The 23,676-nt window shown below is 41.6% G+C and overlaps 4 protein-coding genes across 4 annotated transcripts; 1 reads left to right on the plus strand and 3 right to left on the minus strand.

Moving 5' to 3' along the window:
- Window positions 1-531: 531 nt before the first annotated feature.
- LOC115815376 (protein FAM107B) lies at window positions 532-2,955 on the plus strand. The gene is made up of 3 exons (XM_030778332.1): window positions 532-656; window positions 2,483-2,627; window positions 2,854-2,955. The coding sequence occupies exons 1-3, from the start codon at window positions 532-534 to the stop codon at window positions 2,953-2,955; spliced, it is 372 nt and encodes a 123-aa protein (XP_030634192.1).
- Window positions 2,956-3,961: 1,006 nt separating this feature from the next.
- On the minus strand, window positions 3,962-5,934 carry b3galt6 (UDP-Gal:betaGal beta 1,3-galactosyltransferase polypeptide 6). The gene is made up of 2 exons (XM_030776207.1): window positions 5,752-5,934; window positions 3,962-5,070 (listed from the first exon to the last, which is right to left on the minus strand). The coding sequence occupies exons 1-2, from the start codon at window positions 5,781-5,783 to the stop codon at window positions 4,056-4,058; spliced, it is 1,047 nt and encodes a 348-aa protein (XP_030632067.1). The 5' UTR covers window positions 5,784-5,934; the 3' UTR covers window positions 3,962-4,055.
- Window positions 5,935-7,626: 1,692 nt separating this feature from the next.
- Window positions 7,627-16,707, minus strand: hipk1b (homeodomain interacting protein kinase 1b). Its single transcript, XM_030776193.1, has 17 exons — window positions 16,552-16,707; window positions 14,749-15,449; window positions 14,184-14,557; window positions 13,786-13,909; window positions 13,569-13,688; window positions 13,280-13,366; window positions 13,006-13,190; window positions 12,557-12,707; window positions 12,235-12,421; window positions 11,937-12,055; window positions 11,461-11,595; window positions 10,037-10,197; window positions 9,601-9,768; window positions 9,284-9,427; window positions 8,946-9,154; window positions 8,552-8,676; window positions 7,627-8,401 (listed from the first exon to the last, which is right to left on the minus strand). Exons 2-17 carry the CDS (start codon window positions 15,445-15,447, stop codon window positions 8,051-8,053), a joined length of 3,339 nt encoding a protein of 1,112 aa, XP_030632053.1. The 5' UTR covers window positions 15,448-15,449; window positions 16,552-16,707; the 3' UTR covers window positions 7,627-8,050.
- Window positions 16,708-17,978: 1,271 nt separating this feature from the next.
- Window positions 17,979-21,386, minus strand: LOC115813672 (ubiquitin-conjugating enzyme E2 J2-like). The gene is made up of 7 exons (XM_030776209.1): window positions 21,301-21,386; window positions 20,161-20,291; window positions 19,883-19,923; window positions 19,514-19,616; window positions 19,284-19,422; window positions 18,918-18,998; window positions 17,979-18,785 (listed from the first exon to the last, which is right to left on the minus strand). The coding sequence occupies exons 2-7, from the start codon at window positions 20,289-20,291 to the stop codon at window positions 18,489-18,491; spliced, it is 792 nt and encodes a 263-aa protein (XP_030632069.1). The 5' UTR covers window positions 21,301-21,386; the 3' UTR covers window positions 17,979-18,488.
- Window positions 21,387-23,676: the final 2,290 nt, after the last annotated feature.

Below are 23,676 nucleotides of genomic sequence, written 5' to 3' on the forward strand. Positions count from 1 at the left end.
TACATGTTGAAATCAGTGAAATCAGATGGGGTATTCTCAAATTTGTCCTATTTTTCTTTACTCATTGCTCATGTATAGGAGCTAATCCATATTTTATACCTCTGCAGGTTTAAAGTGTTTTAAAAACAGTTGTTTCACTTATTAGGCCTATTATTGTTATTATTATTGTTGTTGTTGTTGTATTTTTAATGTACTTATGTTTGTTTGTTTTTATCTTTTTTTTAATTACTTAAAATAATAGTTGTAGTCTTCTTAGTCAGTTTTAGTGGATTTTAAGTCTCGAACAGATGTTGGAAACCTAATTTACAAGACTGAATCATATTAGTATTTTAACCTCTATGGTTATTTACATTCAAGACGATTTCACAAGGAACGGACCATGGGGGTCATATGACAGGTATTTCACATTACACTATGGGCCAGGTTTTATTATTAAATATATACAGTGACAACAGAATTCATTCAGTTAGGATTGAAAACAATATTATTCTGCTTTAATGATTTCTGTCTCTCTCAGAAAATTCAGCTTGTATGACCCTGCCTCAGGTTGTTGAAAGCCAGGATGATCTCATCCTGCCCAAAAAAGTTCCTAATCCAGTTCTAGAGTCTTCAAGTCACAGAAGTCTGCACAGAGAACTACTGTTAAGCCACAAATGGTAAGGGTACACTATGTTGTTGCAGTATTCCAGAATCCTCTGGAACTTATTCCAATGACCTCTATTCTTTTAGCTCTTTTTCCAGTGTTCATGACTGTTGCTGAGTCATTTTTATTTTTATATAAAAGCGAGCATAGACCACATTTCATTAAGGCAAGCTCATAACATGTCTTTTTACAGGGTTAGGGTTAGGGTCAGTTTACAGGTGTTCATCAATGTCACCTAAATGGTTCAACGCCCTTAACAGTATCACTTTATTCAAGATGTATAACGTCAGTTCTTCCAGTGTTACCTTGTGCCTGTCGTATGGTTAATCACACTGGGTTTCTCCTACACCCGCTTAATAAAAAGCAGTGCAGATAAAAAGCCAGGCTGGTGTTTGTTTACAGGCTGATGGTTTGTACAGGCTTAAATGCAGTGGTCCAGAGAGCAAATCCAGAAGGGATCAGGGAGAGCCTCTTACCCAGGGTACGGTCTCTTCATCTTAGGCTATAGCCCAATGAAAGATGCCTGAACAGCTTTGGATATAGGCCAAATGAGGCACAGAGTGATGTTGAGTGAAAACATTGCCAAATGGATAATCCCTCAGGGCAAGGCCACATGTGTTCAGCCACAGATGCTCATCTACAGCCTAGATAAAAAAAATGATTTATTATGTCTTTCATTCAGAGGTCATTTCTTAAAATAAAAAGTAAGTTAAATAATACATGAAAAATAAATACATCTGAAAAACTGTGTGAAAGGATCTAAACATTTACAAGGCCAATCAAGACAGAGCTGTCAGTTACCCCAATAGGACATCTCCTCGCAGGCCAGCCTAAATAAATCTTTTTACTAAAGAACATGGCATGAAATTAGACAGTAGGACTTTACTGTGTAAGATAGTTCTGCTAAGATTTTGTCACACCTCTTAAGATTCTTAAAGCTCTCCTGAGAAACGGGCAGTATTTTTAGTGATGCGTGTTAAATGAAGCTATTTCCTGTGTAGTGAATAGTGAGGCTCCCTGTGGAAAATGGAAGGGAAGCCAATGTGGAGACTGCTGATGAAAGACAGTATTGGGCCAGTTATATTTGGAGAACAAGCAGTCAGTTGTTTGCTTCATCTTCATCAAGGAATGGAATTACTTAGTGGGCGTAGGGAAGGACATTTATCTGAGTTCTCCTGTCTAGCTTCTTTGGGACAGGATGTTTGAAAATTACCACAGGACAAAGGTGAGAGTTACATACAAATCTTGTCAAACATGAGATACTGTTGTTGGATATGATTTGTCTTGCAGCTTGTCACCAGCTGTGCTTGTTCATATGAAAAATGCCACAACTCATATGTTGACCTTAATCAGCTGCGGAGCAAAATGAACCAGGATGCCACTAATAGAATTAGGTAAATTGTTCTCATCTCTAAATCTGGCATGTGAATAAGATCAAGTCAAAGCTGCACAGACTAACCAACGGAAGTATGCATTTTGCATACCATTCATAATTTTTTAATAAGATACTGTTTGGTTTGAGTTATGCTCCATGTACCATTCAATTCTCCAAGCCTTACATTTTGGATACAGAACCAGGTCCAACCAAACTCTAACCGCCATGGAGCTGCCTTTAGATGACTTAGCTAACCACATTAGAACAGTCTCGGGCTTGACAGTTGCATCATTTCAACCGTAAAAATATAGTAACTGGGAAATGCCATCACAAGTAGTCTGTCCAGGCAACCAGCCTTCCCTGTTAAAATGGTTTATGTGGTACTGTGGACTCACTGACTCACCTGTGACCTACTGACCCCCCCCCTCCCCCCCCCCCCCCCCCCCCCCCCCCCGTGTTTCCAGGGGGCTGCTCCCTGAAGAAAAGCCAGAGCTCCAACGTGTGCTGGAACAGCGGAGGCTGGAGCAGCACAAAGAGAGGGAGGAGGCCCTACGACCTCGGTCTGACCTGGAGCGGAAGCTTCGCAAGAGGAAAGAAAGATTGCTAGCGGTATGACTTAAAACGCCCAAACACCCAAATCAGTCAAATCCATAGGCCACACCCTGAGAAGAAAAAGAGTGCTGAACACCATAGTGTCAGTAACAACTGAGTTCTGCTACAACATGTAGTGATCTAAATATAGATATAATAAGTGAAATTGCAACAAATGTCAAATATAGATGACTTAGAAATCCTTCCACTTTGTGTAAAAAGCCAAACTATTGTCTGTCTACAGTATGAACTGGAGGAGATGAAGCGCAGGAAAGACTTGGAGAATGTTCCAGAATTTGTGCGAGTGAGAGAGAACCTGAGACATATCCAGGTGTCTGGCTATTAAACAGACTTCATTTACTACAGGCCAAAATTGCCACTGTCATCATCATCATCATCATCATCTTTGTAACATATGTCTCAAGTGTTTTAAAGAAATAGACTTGTTGTTTCTTGCATGTTTTTGAATAATCAGTAATCCAAAGAACTCACCGTTTTGACAGAACACTAGTTTACTTTGTGTTAATAATTTAAATTAAAGCAAATTTGAAACATTCAGGAGCAACAATCACACAGTGTCTTTTTTTAAGAACAAGCAATGTGTGGTATGGAAGACCCATGAAATGTAGAGCATGTACAGTCAACTGTATTTGGACACATGTATTTGTCAACGACACATTCAAAAGCAAATTTTAAAATTATAATAAAAACATTTTTGCCAACATATCTGTCTACTTTCCTCTGCCTTGCTCAACAAAAAAATGTTGACATGTAAACATAAACATTTCAGATTAAGGAAACAATAGGTTGTTTTAAATTCAGCAAGTTTAACAATCAGTGACGACCAAACACAGTAGAGACAGTGGAATGGATGAGTGTATGAGCATTAACAGATCCCTACACAAAGTCAATTTAATGAAAAGTCAGGAGACAGTCTGAGCAATTGCTGATATTTGTTAAGACCAACCACTATCATGTCATCCAAAAACTCACAAACACACATCTCACATACGGGGTGCTTACTGCATTTCACGCAGGATGAAACCTACAAGAATACAATGATGGAATCTAAATACAGAAATCAAATCCAGTAATCAATCTAGGCAAAGAATGGGGAAGCAATAAAGCTCTATATCAGAGTTCACGTCTAAATAACGGTAAACGTCATCTATTTAATCTAAGAGAAGCAAACAAACTGTTTCCCTAACATCAAATGAGCTGGCTTCTGGATCACCCTTTTCTTCCCACGGATGAAAATGACATCTGCTAATGATGACAAACAATGACAAGGGGGGAAAAAAAAAGAGATTGCTCAATTCACAAATTAAAATGTAACCTGTAGCATCATATTTGCTATGTGTTGGTCAAGCACAGAGACACCATCAATAAATAAATAAATAGCGAGTGACAATGTGTAACAGCACAAGTATTGGGGGGAAAAAAAGGTCAAGGGATGCCATCCTTGCGTTGGCAGCACTGTGAGGGTGGCACACTCCAGTCATAAACGTAAGAGAGTCTGAGCTTCACTTCCTCCTTACACAGACGCCCGTCCCTTTGCAGTGTCTGGTGCTTTTCGAGCATGTCCTCCAGGCTCTGCTTATGCGTGACCAGGTATTTGTTGTTGCATCCACGCGACTTGTACTCTGTGTCAAAGCGTGGGTCGTGAAGTCTCCGTACGTCCACGGGCGCCAGCCAGGCGCCCAGGGACACGTCTTCGCTCTGCCACGTCTTGAGGAAGCCCACGTTGATGCGCACGTAGTGTACCAGGTCAGCTGACAGCACGTAGCCCCCGCCCAACGCGTAAGGCAAGTAGTAGTCGCAGAGCTCCCAGGCACTCTCCTTCCACTTGCCGGCAGTCTTGACCCGCCCGCGGCCGGAGAAGAAGCCCCAGTAAAGCCGGCTGGGCTCCTTGGCCTTTAGCTCCTCCTTGAGGAGATCCAAGCGGGCGAAAGTATCATCGTCGGCCTTCAAGACAAACTTAAAGTCCACGTTTTGGTCCAGCCACGAATACATATGAAGCAGCTTCTGGGTAAGGTTCTCGTATGAATCGCGGAGCTCCGGAAGTAAAAGGAGGTCACGGTGGCGTACCTGTTCCGTTTTTAAGTTCTGGAGGTCTTCTGCCGGCAGACTTTCGGTACCCACTACAAAGAGAGCAAGCACCTCAGGGTCCGGCTTGGAAAGCCAGGTGCTGCGGATGATGCTACGGCGTTCAGTGTATTTGGGTCCAGTAGTAATGAGGACAACCAGGAAGGCTGAGCGTTCCTTAGCTCGAGGGGCGGCCTCTGGGCGTTCGGCTCGTGCCTCTGCCCGCGGTGCCCTTCCCGGGGAGTCCGCTGGCTTTAATGTCTCAGAGGTACATTTGGCAAGAAACAGAAGGATCACAACAAATAGGCAGAGACCTCCAATGGCCAGGGCTGTCTTGTGACGGCACAGAAGTCGAACGATATTCATGATGTTACCTCTAGGATTAGGAAAGAATAGTGAGACACATAGTCAGCAATATACATTGTGAATATATCTCAGTTGTGAACATATCAAAATGTATCCCTCAAACTTTAGGGGTCACACATTTGCAAAGTCCAGGATTAGTTAAAATTTGCTTCTCTCTCTTAAAATAGTTCTACTCATAAAAGACTAAAATTGCGCCAAGGGATGTTCGGAAGCACCACAGTATAGTAGCACGGGTGGTGACAAAAGGTGCATGAGATCCTTAAAAAACATAAAAACCTTTATCAATAATTTGTATCAATTCAGCTGTTAATAGCGCGCTATTCTCCTACGTATTTGAAGTTAATAATATCGAAACAATCGCAATTAAACAAAAAAAAAAACTGTCAGAATAAATGACATTACATATTTCAAACGTTTCGTTAATCTGCTATTAGCTAACTTAGCCATCATAATGATAATGGCAAGCTATCATAATAAGCAACACACGTAAACTAAGTCAACACTGCTAACATTAGTAAAAGATAACAACTGCTTAAAATAGTCAGGTTAAGTATACATTCACAAGATAGGTTATTCAGGTTAACAAACCCTAGTAAACCAACCCCTATCCAAAAGGTTAGCGATGTGGCAGACACTGAGTGTGTTGCATTAGGAGTATGCGTGGGTGGTGTCCAAGCAAAGCGTACATTACCTGATTGTGTCACAAAACAATAACTGCTGCATACGTTGTTGGTGTTACCCCGGCCATCATAGTGTTTATGTATTATCCACTGTTTACTAGCTGCTAACTAGCATAGCAGCTAACCAAGCTGACCAAGCTATTTGGACTAGCTAATTACTCCGTATGTCAAGTCAAACACTGTAAAAGGTATGAGGGAATACTAGTTATACATCGTGCAATGCAATTAAATGACACTATTGTTAAAGGTAAAAGACAGTCATTGATTTTGTCCAGAGATAAGTTCCACATAGCCTCCGTGTCCGCAGCTAACTGGCGACTGATACTAACATCGAGGAAGAGAGTAGGTAAAACTGGAGATGACGCAGGCAGAAACTGAACGTATAATTCATTTCTAAAAGCGCCCCTCCTCCACATTGCATGAATAGAATAAGGATGCACTTCTCAGACTGCCATTTGTCAGTCTTTTGAAATTTTGCTTTGAGTCCTGTACTCTCGGACGTCAAGGAAGAGGAATTAACCTAACTGAAAACGAAGAATAAATTAGTATATTGAGCAGTTTTTTTCAAGACACTGTAGCTTTTGCACGAGGCTCACAGAGACAACGGCGGTGTCTCCCTACGTTTGTAAGTTCATACAATTTCTTTTCAGTGTATCACGCAAAACCTCGTTTTCTCCAGCAGGATTTAAATAGTTATTTCATGGTACTATATGGTTTAAGTTCATCCAACCTCCCCTAAACGAAATCAAGAGTTTGCTCTGCAGCAATAGTAAAACAGGACAACACAAAGACATGAGAAAAAGAGATGTGGAAAATGGAATTGTGTTTAATTTATATGACTGTAATACAATGGTCTTGTTAAGATGTACAGCATTTTATTGGTTTGACATCACTTAAAAAATGCATTGTGTGCATTCTTAACTGAAAAATGTACTCAGATCACAGAAACAACTGTCACATGTTTGGTAGAATGTAAAGGCACATTACGTTATTGAGAACGGGTTATAAAGGTTGATTGCAGTGTACTTTTGAATATAACATAGGAACAGTACATTCTCATACTTAATTCAAAGAATTTCTGTGCAGTGCAACGCACATGAACGACACAAGATTACTTGCTTATTTCAAGTCCTCTATTCTTTGTCACAGAGTATGTAGTTAAAGTATCAGTCATAACAAGTAAAAACAAAGATGTCCAAAAATACCTGCCTTTAGTTATACCTTAAATTACGTGGGAAATGACACAGTGATGGCAGTTGCTGACTGTCCTAAGAAGGTACAATTCAACCTATGTGCCACTTATTTTCTCAAAAGTATGACATGAACCACGACTGCACAGCAGCAAACTGTCGTGAACATGTACTGCCAGTCTGGTTCTTTAGTTGTCTAGGAAATGACCCAAATAGAGTAAGAGGGAATTGTAAATTTGATTAGTAAATCCTCATGTTTTTGACGCAGGAAGATGATTTTGCAGGTGAATATTTCAAACAGTGGCTTCTTTTTCCTAAAAGCTTTTCCTTTAAAAATATTTTTTCCCTACAGAGCTGTACAACTTGTACACATCTACATTATAAATTTATTCTAAACAAACCGACAAACCATTTAAACTTTAAATCAGTTTAGGCTTACCTAGACAAACATCCTACATTTTTAACTAGGACTACCCAGGACTGGGATTTAATTATCACAGTGGCAAATAATACATTTTGCAGAACATTTTTTTTCCTTTCTTTTCACTCATTTCACAAGATTTGACCTTCCAGTAAACTGGCAAATGACCATCCCTGGCGAAACATAATTTAAATATATATATATATACATAAAAACCTAAAACATAAAACACAGATGACATTTAAACTAAAAAAAAAAAAGACACTATATGGATAAGACATAGGTTACTATATTAGTGTGGATTTTCAACATAACTGGAAGTAAAACGAATAGGGAAATATCACGATCCCTCAGTCACATGTGTCAGAGCACAAATAGTGTTTCTCTACTGCCCTAGAATCGGCTTTCAACTGAACAGTTCATCCGGCACCTCTTCTCTAGGCCGTTTTACAATAACTCAGACTTAAAAAGGAATTTACCTAACACATAATAGAGCTGTGCAGTGAAAAATACAAATTAAGACCAGTAAAATATAATAATTCTACATACCAACATCTTCGAAAATGTCTAAAATAGTACAATTAAATACGTAATCAGTTCATGATGCAGCAGTTTCAATGGTAACTCTGTGGAGAGTATCTGAGGATGTCGATTTATTTGGTTACTAATTCGTCAGGATGAATTCTCCGTCTCCATGGCTCATAGGTAAGGGTACTGGGTGACTCTCCGAGGGCTTAGCTGGTAGCCACTGTAGTTTCCACCTCCTCTGGTGGTGCTGGTGCTTGTAGTCACATAAGGATGAGTAGGGAAATGCTGCTGATAATGGGTGGGCAGTCCATAGTGGCTGGTGGGTGGGGCATGTGTGGAGGGGGAGGGGCCTTGGACAAGCAGCTGTTCCATGGCGTGGGAGGCAGAGGCAAGGGCAGCAGAGGCAGGGTAAGTGTAGAGGTTAGGGCCACTGCTGAAAGACAAAGCCTCCTGAAGACGGTAATGAGATGTGACAGGTGGGTACGTGTGCTGCCGACGCAGAGAGGAGCTACTTGTGCAATCCTGAGAAAAAGAGAATTGTTTAAAGAAATGCAAAATAACTGTCAAAAAACTGGTTTCTACTTTATGCCTTGAGGCATAACAATACATAAAGATACAAACGACATCACTGAGTTTTTGATCACACAAATAAAGGAAGTGGCAGGTACTTACCTGGCTGAGGTTGAGCGGTTGGGATCTGCTGGGCTCTTGCTGATGGTGGTTCACACTGTCTCCTGAGCTGCAGGACTGCTCTGCAGCTGCCCTTTTAGGCTTAATGTAGGAATTCTGTGAGGCTTCTGCAAGAATAACACACACACATCCCAAATCAGTTTAACCAATGGAACCGTACACTTGCCAGGTCTAGCCATAGGAGTTGTTTCTGATCGGGCAATATGTGAACAGACATACAAACAGCCACTATACGTCAGTGCTTTGCAATTAGAGATCATCTGCTATGCTAACTTAGCCACAGAAACAACAACCAAAGCAGATCAGAGAGCAGCCAAGTACAACAAAGTGGTATGCTGTCCATGCTGTCTCTTCAATGCGCTCTACCAAGGCTCACCTGTTAGGGATGCTTTAGAGGATGAAGAACTTTCCCCAGGTTGGCTTTTCACAGAGGGTGCAACAACAGCCAAGGACTTGGACAGTCGTTTAGACTGTGTGCCCAAAAGGCTCTTCTGAGGCATGGGAGTCAGTGGACTAGTGGTGGAGGAGTCTGAGTCATGCACTGTCACGCAGCTTATAACATTGGCCCTCTGGTTTGGTCCATAGCTAGCAACACAATCATTAACATTTTATGGTTAGCTTCAAACAGAACCTTAAGCTTTTCTTACATAAAAGACAGAAAAAAAGACACATCCCTGTAACCCTGGAAAAGAACAAAGAAAAGAGAGATCTCACCTGGCAGGGTGGAACTTGCGCTCATCTTCATCGTCTGAGTCACTGTGGATGGTGATGACGCTGACGGCAGGGCTGGGTGTGTCAGAAATGACGATAGGCTGAGACTGGGCAGCGCTGCAAGACGGCGATGCCACCAGAGAGCTGCTGTGGATAAGCCGACGCAACAGAAAGTTTGTAAAAGATACGATTTACACATGTTAGAACAGTTTTCAACCATTAATAATAGAAAGGCTTCCACAGTGAATGAAACCCGCACTACCATGCCCTATCATGTCAGGCTATCTGAATTGAGGGTAAAAAGAGCTCCGGTGTAGTACCTGCTTCTGCTGTCCACACAGCGTCCTCTGACCCTCTTGCTCTGTGATGACCTCACGGCATTCGACGTGCCTCTGCCGAGGGACTGAGAGGCATCGAGGGTTAGGCGACCAGCCAGGATATGAGGATTCTGCTGGAGAACTCCACCATGCTGTCCACTATGAGATGCCCTGGTTAGAATGATAAATATCCAAAGGTAAGGTCATGATGACCCTATTTACATGCACTACTGACAGTCAGAGTCCGGATACTGACGGTTCTAATTTTCAAGCCAACTTTAGTTTATCTTTCAACCCTCTAATCTATTTCATACACTAAAACTGACCTAAAACCATTCTATCGACGCTTCTATTTTGCTCTCGCTCATTTAAGGAAAACTTAAGAGACCAACTTGGGACAGGACTGTCTGTTTCCGCAGAAATGCAACGGCCTACATACCTCCAGCTGGATGTCTGCTGAGCAGAGGAGTCTGAGAGCATAGTCTCCAAAGGTGAATCTGTGACAACAGTCTGGTGACCACTGCCGTGAATGGCCACACCAGGCACCTGGGGCCATGCAGAGGGGATGAGGATCTGCTGCGTGCCAGTTGGCCAGGCCTGCTAAGGAGCACAATACACACGATCTAAATCAATCTAGATTAAACATAATTATCCTGAAAATATCTTTAACTGGTAAAATAAGAAAAAAAAAGCATAAAAACAAATGACCCAAATTATCAGTCATCCAGACAGATTAAAAACAGCCTCATGAGAGATGAGTGTAAACGACCAGTGATGAATCTGCTCATTTCCACGCCATGATCACATGAGCTTAATATGAACTTGAAGACTGATTTCAATATACATGGGCGTTGGGCCATGCACAGAGATTAAGCCTTGACTAGCATGCCCAAGTAAGCACAGACAGGTTGATTATTATCCATATACAATAAACCACTGCACCAAACACACAGACCAAACAAACAAACAAACAAAAAAAAACATCAGTAAAAGCACAAATTCAGTAATGCTATTCTGAGACCTAAAACAGCCTCTTGCCTCCAGGAGAGCAGCCAGTTTAACTGTTTTGAAGCCAAGACAAGCATGACATGCAAAACCATCAACAAGCATTCATAAAAGAAGAAGGGGGGGAGGGGGGTAGAAAAGCAGGCACTCAGTCCCGGAACCTGTTGGGAGGAATCTTAGCTGTTAAAACGAGAGAGAGAGAGAGAGAGAGAAGGTGGGTCCGGTCATATTATAGGAAAGACAAATGGGGGAAGAAAACAAAGCACAGTTCCAATAGTCATTTAGTTTACAGAGCTGCCATGCCAATAATCGCTGAGACTGGGCTAGAAGGCCTGCAGATAGACGAGGCTACGGGAGAAAGGGTTACGAGATGGTGTGCGAGTGAGTGTGCTTGCGGGTGAGGTGAGCCTCCTCCTCAGAGAGGAGACGCGTCTCAGACGGTGGGGGCGGAGGTGGGCGGAAGTGAGGGTGACGCAAAAGCTGCAAGCAAAGCGCAGACGAGTCAGCACATGCGTCCCATGCCTGTAGCAGACCTGCTCTGAGAGAGAGAGAGTGTGGATGGAGGGGACCAAAAATAAAGAATAAATGTGTATTTGGGGGGGGGGGGCAGAGAGAGAGAGATCAAGAGATGAGTGGAGAGAAGGAAAGAGAGCAATAGTTTGGAGGGTAAAGGCAGAGAGAGGAGAGAGAGAGAGAGTGACAGAACGAGAGAGAATTGAGAATACACAATGAAAAGCAAAGCAGAGATGGACTAGGGGAAAAAAAAAAAAGTTAAGGTGAGAGGGAGCAGAGAAGAATAAAAAGGGAGAAGAGACTGTGACTGGATTAGTGGTCAAGTGCTGGGGTATCTCGCTTTACCAGCACGGTGGCTGTCTGCTCCAGTAGGGCAGGCCTTCCTGCCCCACAGCCCAGCGCCAAAGGGAGCGGGTACTGGGATGCCACGCCCGCTGTGTGGGGGTGGAGTGTAGCCACCATCAGAGGGGTACAGGAACCCTGGGGAAAGGGTTGCCGAGGGAGGAAAGGGCAAAAGTGCAGGTTAGGACAAGATAAGACACGTCAGCAGGAAAGAGCTGTGATCTGACACGCCACTGGCTGGCTGACAGAGTGGGTGGCGGGGAGGGGGGGGGGGGGGGGGGGGGGGGGGGGGGGGGGGGTCCATGCAGCAGTAACAAAGACCTGTAGTTTCCTCATCCACCACCATGTTCAGTCACTATCGTAAATATTTTTTTTTTTTTAAATTTCCATACTCGACTACAGGGATATTCCCACCAACCGTCTGCACAGAGACTAACAGACGATAAGACATACAGGTGTGTAAAGCAGGCTGTTTGTACCTGTGCAAGCATTCCTGGCTGGAGCTGTAGAGCCTGCGTCGACTGGCTCTGCTGAACTACAGGCACTCCGTTCTCCATCCTAACTGGATAGCTGGATCCCTTACTGGAAGACTGAAGCCCTTTGGAGGAAACGTTTCCATTAAAATGCAAATACTGTCCACCTTTAATCGCGTGCAGGTCAAAAGCAGACAGGTGTAAATATTTACACAAAAAAATCTTTGCCGGCACTTGAGAGTTTCCATTTGAACTTGGTTACTTCCTCCTGGAGTGTCCTACGCTGGGTGGGGCTTTCTCTTACCTTGGATGGTGGCGGGCGGGCAGACGATGAGGGTTTGTTGGAATGGCTCGGTCTGGGTACATAGCTGGGTTGGGCGAGTCTGGAGGGGGATGCTGGGCTGGGTCAGGCCCGGGATGTTTATGGTGGCCTGCTGATAAAGGGCTGGCTGATAGTTGAGGAGTGGAACAGCACTTCCCCCTGAAGGCACCTGCGAGCACCGACAGAGCGCAAGGGTCATTTAGACTGCTTTAGAATAAAATGTCACAACATCAAGTAGATTTAATTCTTGGTCTGCATTTAAAACAAATGAAAATGCCTCTTTCGTCCTCATTCGTCCCCTTACCTGATTGTGTTGGTTGAGCTGACTGCTGAAGGTGACAGTCAGGTTGCCTGCAGTACCTGGGACAGCATTAGCAGCAAAGAGAGCCTTTCCACTCTCATAACTACTGCTCCGGCGCTTACATATCTCCATGTTTTGGAAGCATGACTTGACACTGAAGAACAAAGATTACGTCATTGATTTCTTAAAGTCCACTGAACATTTCCACTACAGTATACTGAAACCTTTTTAGACAAGGTACAACACTACTATGGCCAACAGAGGTAAATCAAACAACCATTTTCTATTATTGTCTCTGTTATTTCTCCAAAGATGATATCCATAGACTCATGACCTTAGAATAGGGTAATGAGTAGAATTAATGTGGTATTAAGGGCAGTGACACATCCCCCAACATTAAACATCACACTCAAGTAAGAAAAGTAAAGTACATCTATATGAGATTCACTCACTGGGAGCTATGTGGAAAGTCTAGCAGATGGCTCATAGTAACAAAAGGGTGTGCTAAAGTCTTGGTGGGTGTGATTCTTTTATCTGCGTCCAGTCTAAGCATTCTTTTCAGCAGGTCAATAAACTCCCGCCGATCCGCCTTCTCTGCCAGCATGTCCGTCCCCTCCAAGTGCGAGGACAGGTTCACCTGTGAGAAGATCGATATAGCATTCCATCAGCACAAGCGATGATTCACTGTGAGGGTCCGATAAGCGACGATGACACCGCGATAATTACCTGCATCATGTCATCCAGACAGTTGAAAATGTATTTGCGAGCTTCCTTTGACTTAATGCCCATCTCTGCCTCGTGTTCTGACGGGGTCTGTGGTAAAACAGAGAGGTAACGGCATGTTCGTTTTTCGGGGACTCCATTCCCTTAAACAGTACAGGATTTCTTCAAGGCAACTACACAATACAATTTCTTATTTGCTTCCTGCAAATAAGAATTACTACACAATACTGTGCTTGCTGCAAGCAAGAATTACATTTATAAGCGCTCTCACAATAAATAAATGAATACTGGCCTTTAATCTCCAGAGGGGATAACTGGAGTCAGGACCTCTGTTGAAGAAACGAATAGTCTTTGTGCCTGCGCTCAGCAGATATTCAGCTGGCAAGCCTTGGGTCTGAGATATGTATCGGATCTGAAAAAAGAAATCCCACAGAAAAAATATTCAGCATCAGCATGGAGCATAACGCCTGTGTTAATGAACTATTTCTAATCCAAGAAAGAGGTCTGACCTGGTCATACTCTGAAGCACCAGGATACAGAGGCCAGCCCAGGAAGAGCTCGGCAATGACACAGCCGAGCGACCACATGTCAATGGCTTCACAGAAGGGCAAGCCAAGGATGATTTCTGGAGCTCTGTAGACAAATAAAATGGCTCGTTTTTTTAACTCGTCAAAAAAAATTTAACGTAGATATTTTCTAGCCCAAGGGTATTCTGTGACTATCTTGCACTCTGATAGCAAAGTAAACATGATTCAAAAAATATAGTCCATCATAACAAAGATCGTTGTTGGAACAAATCACAGTAGGTCAGCACTAAAACCTTCAATATAGAGTGGAAGAACAATATACGCATCAAAGTGAAAAAAGTATTTACAACCCATTTTGCTGTGGTCATACTCTTATTCACCTGTAGTAGCGAGACTGCAGATAGGTGGAGCACACTGCCTTGGAAACGTGACTGGCAGAGCCAAAATCAATAACTTTGACGCGGTACGGCTGGCGGACAGGGTCCACCAGCATGATGTTCTCAGGCTTCAGGTCAGCGTGGATGAGACCCAGGCTCTTCAGCTTCATCAGCGCCGTGGCAACCTGCTGAAGCACGGGCCGTATGTGGCGCAGCGGGAGAGGGCTGAATTTGCTCTGCTTCAGAAAGTCGTACAAGTTCTGCTCCAACATCTCAAACACCAGGCAGGTGTGGCCCTTATGCTGGAAGCACTCGTAGGAACGCACGAAGTTGAACTCATCAGCATTCTCCGCACTGAGCCGATTCAGAATGCTCACCTGAAGCAGTTTATGATTTCCATTAGCTTAATACATTTAAAGACATTAAAACATATGTTCTAATAGTAAGCACTTAAGAACCGAGACAAAAGGTTTCAGTATAAACACAGCAACGAGGACACTTTTAAGCAGAAATCAATTAGCCTAACAGCTCATATTCATTATTCCATAAATCATAAAGAGTAATCTACCTCTATTTGGCCTTGACGGGCATAAGATGGATGGTTCTTCAGAATTTTGATGGCCACAATCTCATTGGTACCACGTTTCCAGCACTTGGCAACCTGCCCGAAGGTCCCACGGCCAAGAAACTCAAGCACCTCATAACTGCTGGAGACAGAGCAGAGGATCTCGTGCTGCACCAGCTGGTAGTCACCCTCGCCGTTGGAACTGCTGCTTTTAGTTGTGGGAGCAGAATGGGGGATGGACTGGGCGGTGGTCCCTCCCCCACAAGTCCGGGCAGAGAAAGCAGGGGCAGATAGCTCCTCCAGGATCTGCACGCTCCCACTTCCGCTGCCACCTCCACCACCGCCGCTAGAACTTTCCACTTCTTCATTCTTTCTCTTAACACCGTACCTCTGTCCCCGAGAGCTGTGAGAATCTACAGGATGAGCATTGTGGGAGGTGCGGCGACTAGACCCCCGTGGCAGGCTACCAGTGCTGTCGGCAGCCCGCACGACCACCTGGCCACGGGAGGCTGGGGGAAAGACCAGGCCTGAGGAGCTAAAGGGTAGTGCAGCAGCAGAGCTGAAGCTATAGGCCTGGCTGACAGAGCTATAAGCCTCATTAGAGACATCCCAAGCACAACTCTCCACCTTCATTTTTTTCACTCGGCAGAAGGCACTGGAGGACACAGACGGTGGAGAAAATACTTGCAACTGGGAGGCCATACCTGGGCATGCCAAAATACAAAATGGTGGAATACAGTCAAGAAACTGTTTTATAGTAACTCGTGTGTGTGTTTATTACGTATATATATAGCAATATTAATTATGCAAGCCTATGATTATTTGTCATAGTAGACATAAAATTTAAATAAAAGAGTGTAATACATAAAGACCTTTAATTGTAAAATCCTAACAGATATCTATAAAGTCAGTCATCGTATACGGACAGTCGACCGTTTCATTTTAAAACCGTGTGTATTTCCTTTTCTACATTTTTTCTGTTTCTTTCTTTCTTTCTTTTTCTTTTTTCTTTTTGTTGTTTTCTTGTGTGTTTTGGTGACGTCGGCAGTATTCTGACAACAAAACTATTACTGATAAAGAGTGAATGCAATAAAGTTACTTGCGGAAAATAAACAATAAATTTGACTTGAACTGAGGATTAAAAAAAGCTCCTACTAAAGAAAAACTAAACGGGAAATGGAGGAGAATAAAAGGCAGTGTGAAATTAAACGCGGCGAACGAAACAAACATTTGTCGAGCAAATGCATATATTGTAGATAGTCCGGTTTTAGCAGATAAAAGCAATAGCTCACTGCCTTGGTAGATTAGCTGACTGTGTTGAGTTGAGTGTTTACTGTATGTTACCTAGTGACTCCACCCTTGCGAAAAAAAGCCTGTGCGAACGATTTGGAATTCTCGGTCTACCGTAACTATATTACTTTCGTTTATAGACACGATTTTTTACAGTGTTGTTTGCGACAGTTTACAGAGTTAATTTGTAATTGCTACATTTTGCATGTTTCTTTCACAAACTGACATATCACGATTATGAAACGAAACTCTAACGTTAACAAGATAGCACGAAGCTCTTGAAGAGCTCTTAATGAATTCCAGCATTTTTATTTTCTAATTTGCAACTAAAGAGAGGAAGGACGACAGGACTAAAGGAAGACTATACGATTTGCTCGATCTGTTTGTTAGAATTCCGGATAAATCTACAGGCTGCATGGAATACAAATAACAATAAATGTACTTATCCAAAACAAAATCTGGCTCCAAAATATTAGAATGGGGTCCCAGTTAGAATTAAATACAACAATCACTTACCTATAAATGGTATCCGAATACGTTTATCCTCGACTCGTAAAATGATGTGAGGTTTAAATCCCACAGATTTCGGATTAGGCCCTCATTGTTAGGTCCTTCGACATGTAACCGGTCCACGATAGCAGACAATTACACAGTTGTAACTATGACACGGTCTAGAAAAATACAGATACTTCCACTCGGTGACGCTAACGTTATTTTTTGTATAACAAACAATTTAAGAACTCTAAAATATCGTCTATATCTTTAGATAAGACGCCTGCGTCGCTTCACCGGAACCTAAAACGTCCAAGTATCAGCTGCTTGAGTCAAGCTTCCTGTTCGGAGTATTTAGCATGCGCAAATCGGCTCCCTCTCTAGTTCACCCAGTGTTCAAGCCGTTTCGTAATGTTGACTGAGATTGAGGGTTACGCAACCTCAACTGGTCCATGATTGGAAAATACCTATCGTGTTCGTGAGAGCTTATTCATTTAACCAGCATTTGCGCGAGCGAATTTCCCCTATGACTAGATGGGCTTTCTTTGAAATGTCACATTGATAAAGCGGTGCTCATTTATTTCTGAGAAACTGATCAGTGGAACAGACATTGCGTCAAACCATTCACAAACGCTTGTTTTTTAATAAAGATATTTTTATTCAATAGATTATGAAAACAAACATAAATAAATGAAGGGTGCCTGGCATTCCTCGATTATTCTCAAAATTGTTCCCATTAAGAGTAAACGAAATGATTGCAAAAGTAAATTCATCACAACATTTAACTGACTGAGCTGTGAGGAGCTGTGAACAAAAGAGATCATAAGCGATTACAAACCCAACGAATATCACAATGCAAGTTCTTAATACAAATTGTTTAGGTTGCCAAAAAATGAAGCTCTACTAGTCTGCAGAGTTGACTTAAGATCTAAATCAGTCCATAATTTCCTTGTAGGGACAACTATAATTATACAATGTCTATAATGGAAGACACCTGATAAAATGTTACATTCAAATTAAATGTGGCAACAGGGCCGCAATTCATTTGTCAAAGCTGGTCTTGTACAGTTATTAGAACCACAAAGATCACAAGGAATTGAGAAGCCAGCCAGCAGTTTATGATTAAATGAAATTATCTAATGCATTTATATTTCAAGTGTTACCTATTGTTTTTTGACTACAATTTTTGTAAGAGTTTACCTTGATATAATGTTAATACACACAAAGTCAAATATGTGTTTTTTGTATATGGATAGCCTACTGAGAAGTGTAAAACCAGTAGAGCAAGGATTATATATCACGGACATTTTATATGTTGATTCACTTGAATAACTATTTCCATCCATAACACTTTAAAACAATAAATGTTATTTGATGTTTACAGAGAAATGTATTAGGACACACAACAAGGGCAACCATGTCCAATAATAATGAAAAAATAGCCTTACACACACTGTGATGATTGGTGTAGCAACAAAGTCATATTTAATATGAGTTACCCATCAGAACACCCAACTGAAGTCAAATGAATAATTCAAGTTTGTGGTGATAAACAGCACTTATGCATTAAAAACGATCCTTCCCCAAATTACAGAAATGAAGGTTTTTTGTTTTTCTTTCCCTCAGTGGTGTATGAATTAATCAGTTATTGGGAGAGATTTCTTCTCCCTGCAGATCTGGAAGATGTTGTTTCTCAGCAACCAATGTTGATTGCTGAAAGTCAACAATCTTTTCCTGTACTGTTCCAAGACAGCTACACTGCACTGATCACCCAACGCAATCATAGCACCACCCAACCAGTCATGCTCTCAAACACAGAATCAGTTCGCATCAGTCCCACCGACTCCTCTTGTCATCCGATAATTGTCTGCCCCTGTACATATCAGGAAATCCATCCTCTTCAGCTCTGGTCTTACAGTTTTGTTTTTTGTTTTTTTTATCTTTTCTAAAACTCTACTCTCTCACTCGTGGGCTATGCTCCGTAGCACATATTTTACTGTGTATGCAAAAGCAGCAAAGCCAACGATTACAAAAAAGTTTGCGAGGGCTCCACCCAGAAGTCCATTGTTTCGATTGCCTTGCTGGAGGCCAGGGGGCTGAGGGGCGGCTGCACCCCCCGCTAAAGGAACATGTCCATTCAAGGCTGGGAGTCTGTAGTGAGGTTGGTGTACCTCTCCGTCAGGCACCACATCTGGGAGCTGAAGAGCCTGATGCCGCGACCTGAGCTCCTCTTGGGTCCTCTGCTTCTGTTTGATCTCCTGTCAGACGAAAGGAAAGTGCATGTTTAGGATGAGTATGTGCAGCTTCAGAAAAAGCAACTTCAGAACAGAAAGGCAAATCTGCTCTATAAACAGGTTATAACATTAATGTATGATGTCCCTCAGACTTACTTCAACAACATCTGGAAATAATTCACAAAACACTTTGTCCTTCAGATTGAAAGCCAAGCTCTGAGCAGACAGCTGTCTTTTCTGTAGCAAAGGCAACAGAATGAGAAAGCTGTAAAAATAATGACTGGTACAAGACTGAACAAACAGCCAAATTCATTGTGTGAAAAAAAAAGTTAAAATTTCTGTCCACTTTATGCTTGATACAAGGTACAAAAAAAAACAAAAAAACAAAAACAAAACACCAAAAACCACCACAGACAAAGGAACACTAACATTTGAATACTAAATATATAAATAAACAATATACAGGCAGTAAAAACACACAAGCACACTGACACACAATTCGTTTCATAATGCTGTACTTACAGTGTAATCAGATGTTTCTATGCTACCCAGTGTGGGGCCTTTTTCCACCATAAAACTCAGGAGGCCTGTTAGTATAGTTGAGACAGACCATGCTGGGTTCCATGTATCAGGGTGGAAATCAGTAATAGAGAGACACAACCTTGGGATACAAAACATTCAAGTAAGTAAACACAGCATGAGGTAGTCAAACATGCTCAGCTGTTTTAATGTGAATGTCTGACGACCTTTACCTTGTGTTGCACTTGAATCTCCCATTAGGGGTTATCATGTAAATACTAGGTGGCTTAAAGGGAAATTCCCGAGGAAATATTAACTTGCCATGATAGTATCCCCCTAAAAAGACGAGGAACAACAGCATTACACGCCATACTGACATAAAGAGTGACAAATACTAAGTATTAGACTAATATCAATTTCTGCTTCACAAAGAACTTTGTACTTTTCAATTTCAAAGCCCTTTGTTGATGACAAAGATCATGCGAGACAGGATGAGAGGGGCTCAAAAAGAATCCACTGAAAAACGTCCATACGCTTAGGTAAGAATGTAAGCTTTACTCAACACAGGAAAACAAAAATGAATGTATGACTAACTGCATTACCTTCATAGGGAGTTTTCTCAGGACCTCGAACAACATAGTGCCTTGAAAAGGAAAGAATGCGAATAACTGATCCGAAATATGAATTAAGCATAAATAACTCAAGAGTAAATCATTATTCCACACAATAATGTCAAATCTTTGACTCGGCCATCAAAAAGAGAACATCGGAAAAGATTATACTGGTTTTATTACATGTCAAAATGAAGATAAAACAAAACGCACTTTAAGTGGTTTTACGTGCAATGCATATATTTTTTTAAAAGATAGCGCAGTATTACCATTCCAAAATATTTGATGGGAGCGGCTCAGCACAGATATAAGGCACAGGGTCTTTTTTGATTCGGAGGTAGTCCTGTTTTAGTCGCTGTGTTGCCGTAGTTGGAGCCCTTTTGTTACTGCTGTTATTCATCTGAAACACAATACCAGATGCAAACGCATCTCAGTCAAACACTCGCCAGTTGCACACTACCCGAGATGATCTGTTAAAAGCAAACTTCACCGGCCGTGAAGCCCATATTAGCATATTTTCGGATGTACCGAGATCAAAACTTCAACTACGAGATACGACACCTATGAAGAACGACAGGTTCCTCTACCGTAAACAGGTGTAGTGCAGTGCGTACTGTAAACTGGACGGAGCCTGTGAATTTTTGGCCCAAACCTAACAATCAGTGAATTTCGGCAGGTAGTCCAGCTATATACGTTTGCTGTTGTTAAGGAAGTGATACATGTAGCTAAGTCAGATAATCATCGTTACGAATGACAACAATGTTTGTACAAACGTAACTTCACACCAAACCGCGTAAAAGTTAGAATAGTTCATATGCGATAAATCCAATTTGTGCCTACTGAACAAAGGTAATTTCTGGCAACAAATCAAGGCATTTGATACAACGTTATGCAGAAGTAATCAATACAACCATGGACATTTACTAAGAGGATAATAGCAGCGTATACAGGTCTACCTAAGTTAGTTCCCATACGACAGAATTCTTTAACCCCTGTTGCTTGCTTGATTACCGACGAGACCACGGTCCTAACTGTAGAGACTTTGGCTATGACCCTCACGATATGTATCAAATCTTCTAGGAAACGAGCTTAATGGTTCATTTAATTTAAGGGCTGGCTACATTTTCTTAATGTCTAACCCTGCTGCTTCGTTATTAAGCTAGTTGGAGAAGGTTTGATATTAAGGACAGCTAGGCAGGTTTAACACAAAATGTGGGATGGGTAGGTGCGTTAATTAAGTGTCGTTTATTTTGTGGACAACGTTACTTGACAGACCCTCTTCTTTCACTACCTAGCAATCAGCTAACTGCCCTAGCTTGGTTAGAGAGTTGACAATTAGATAGCTTAAGTGGCTAACGTAAGCTGAAAACAGCTGATGAAAAGAATGAAGCAAAACGAATATAGCTTACCTCGGGAGAGACTAAGAGTGAAACTGCTTATTCGCACCTATAACGACGATGAATACTTTATAGATATTTCATACAACACAGCTAACTGTGTTTGTCCGCTAGTGCATGCTGTTCATCACTTATCCGTGAAGCAGTCGCTTCCTGTCAGTTTTGTCAGTCCAGCAGTTACGGCTAGGGGGCGACAAATGTCTCATGCCCGTGTTTGAGGCAAGGATCTGCACAGGTAGAGCGATTCCTGACGGCCACCGTTAAATTATCCAGCTCTATAGCTCATAACTGTCTATTAAGGTAGTGTTTAAGGCCCGTGTACCCTCACTATTTATTTTGTCAGATAAATCCACTTGTAAATGACACTATAATAGGTTACCTTAAATTAGATTAGACGGAGCAACATGATATTTCCGATGTATGTGACAATACATGTGTTGTGTTTGAGTTATCCTTTAAAAGTATATACATAGGCTCTTTATCACATAGTACGGATTTAACATACTTGCAGAGCTGAGCTATCTTGCAGCCGCTCATTGAGGATGTGGCCTCTAAATGTTCGCTTTTCAAATGGGACACCTCGTGTGATGGAGTATTGAATTGTGTCCAGTTCTTACTGAATGTAGGTGAAATAATTATATGTTATCCCAGTTTAGAGGTGACATGGTGACTGACAGGGCTTCATGGTACATCCTACATTCGTATGGTCAGGCAGTACTACACATTCAACAGATGTCTTTCTTTTTCTCTTTTTTCTTTTCTTTCTTTTCTATGACAGCAGGGCCATCATGAAATCTGTCACTGCACCTGGTGCGAACCAAGACCACACAGCACTGAATTATATTGAGTGAAATTCTTTTATTTGAAGTAATTTATGTCATGCTGCAAAATGTGACTGCTTTACCTCCTGGAAGAAACTAACATTCATACTGCTGATTGCAGTAAGGTAGCTTTAATCATCAAATAATTCAAGATAGATCCCTTCATGAAATAATACCGGTATCGTCGTTATTCAAACTGTGATGCCAGCGATATCGGAATGAAGAGGTGTCTTTGAGTCCACTGCTGTGAAGCGGGTGTGTGATTCATTTTTACTGCATCACAGCACTTGGCAGTAGGAATGGAGATATTATATCCAGAGTTTTCATTATTGTAAGGATATCTTTCAAAAATTGGCCCACACTGAAACACATGCAGTATGTTTAACGTGTATTACTGCTTTATAAATGTAGATGAATTTCCGCAAAACTCAAAAAAAAAAAAAAGAAGAAGAACAGGAAATCCTTGGTATTCAAGAAGTACTGTTAAATTCTGCAATTCTCATCTTGATAACAATTTCTATAGAGTATTCAATTTCTTAAAGACAGATGTACTACAATATGCTTTTTCCTTAGAATGAGTTTTGATGGTTTCATTAAATTATATACATTAAAAAACCTCAGCATAAAAATATATGATGACAGTGTTGGCAATGGATTCACTGGTTTAAACTTGACAGATTCCAAAGAATTAATCATCACATATTATTACTGTGCAAGTGTTAACCTATATACATAAGCTTAATAGTTTTTTTAAATTCATTTGGTTTTCTTTTATCTTCAACAGGCTCCCAGCAACTATTGTCTGGTCATCCCCAGGCATTATCCATGTGTCTCATGACCTTCAGTTCAAGTACAAATCAGTCCTTGAGGTAAGATAACTAACACAATTTTTTTTTTTTCACCACTTCTTTCAACAGAGTCAGATGGGTGTGGTCTCAAAGTGTCCGAGTTGTCACGGCTACCTGACCCCACATTAGACGTGTCAAACTCATCCTGCTTAAGTTTTGGGAGGCGTTTTAAGCCAGGTGCGAAAACTTCCAAAAGATTTCAGTGAACGTGGTGATGGCTGAAACAAGACATACAGGAGCATTTAAACAACATAATCATCTTTCTCTCTCGAGTCTGCATGGAAAGAAAAGCCATATAAGCATGTCATCACTGAAGAAGACAGATCTTGCTGGTTAATAATGCTACAGAAGTGTCTTGTCAGCAGAAACATCAAAATAACATCTTAATAATTATCTTTTAGAGAAATACATGGAGACCTTTGATAGAATGACCACATAAGCAGTAGAGAACCCCATTTCCAGTGATAAAGATCACAAAGCTTCACTCACTATATGCAGAATTTCCTTGTGTTTTACCTTCCCGTTGGCAGCAGCGATACTTGTGTCTATGGAAGGAATAACAGTCAGTGAGTTTTCCATCATGCATCTCTTTGCTGCCCTGTACTTGTAAGAACAGACATGAATGAGCAAGAATGGAATGAAAGAATGTGAAGAATGGAAAACCAGGGGAGCTCAGGTAAGATTTGAAATGCAGTCCATTAACAAGAATTTACCACCCA

Source organism: Chanos chanos, chromosome 6, assembly GCF_902362185.1.
Source record: "Chanos chanos chromosome 6, fChaCha1.1, whole genome shotgun sequence".
Taxonomy (NCBI): domain Eukaryota; kingdom Metazoa; phylum Chordata; class Actinopteri; order Gonorynchiformes; family Chanidae; genus Chanos; species Chanos chanos.

Coding starts and splice junctions, on each gene's coding strand:
- LOC115813672 (XM_030776209.1), bottom strand. CDS start 20,291: ATGAATAACAGCAGTAACAAAAGGGCTCCAACTACGGCAACACAGCGA. Junction 19,924..20,160: donor CCATCAAATATTTTGGAATG/GTAATACTGCGC, acceptor TTCCTTTTCAAG/GCACTATGTTGTTCGAGGTC. Junction 18,786..18,917: donor TATTTCCAGATGTTGTTGAA/GTAAGTCTGAGG, acceptor TTCGTCTGACAG/GAGATCAAACAGAAGCAGAG.
- LOC115815376 (XM_030778332.1), top strand. CDS start 532: ATGACCCTGCCTCAGGTTGTTGAAAGCCAGGATGATCTCATCCTGCCC. Junction 657..2,482: donor CTACTGTTAAGCCACAAATG/GTAAGGGTACAC, acceptor CCGTGTTTCCAG/GGGGCTGCTCCCTGAAGAAA. Junction 2,628..2,853: donor GGAAAGAAAGATTGCTAGCG/GTATGACTTAAA, acceptor GTCTGTCTACAG/TATGAACTGGAGGAGATGAA.
- hipk1b (XM_030776193.1), bottom strand. CDS start 15,447: ATGGCCTCCCAGTTGCAAGTATTTTCTCCACCGTCTGTGTCCTCCAGT. Junction 14,558..14,748: donor CCCGTCAAGGCCAAATAGAG/GTAGATTACTCT, acceptor AAACTGCTTCAG/GTGAGCATTCTGAATCGGCT. Junction 10,198..11,460: donor AGCAGACAGCCACCGTGCTG/GTAAAGCGAGAT, acceptor TGTGCTCCTTAG/CAGGCCTGGCCAACTGGCAC.
- b3galt6 (XM_030776207.1), bottom strand. CDS start 5,783: ATGCAGCAGTTATTGTTTTGTGACACAATCAG. Junction 5,071..5,751: donor TTGTTTTGTGACACAATCAG/GTAATGTACGCT, acceptor TCCTAATCCTAG/AGGTAACATCATGAATATCG.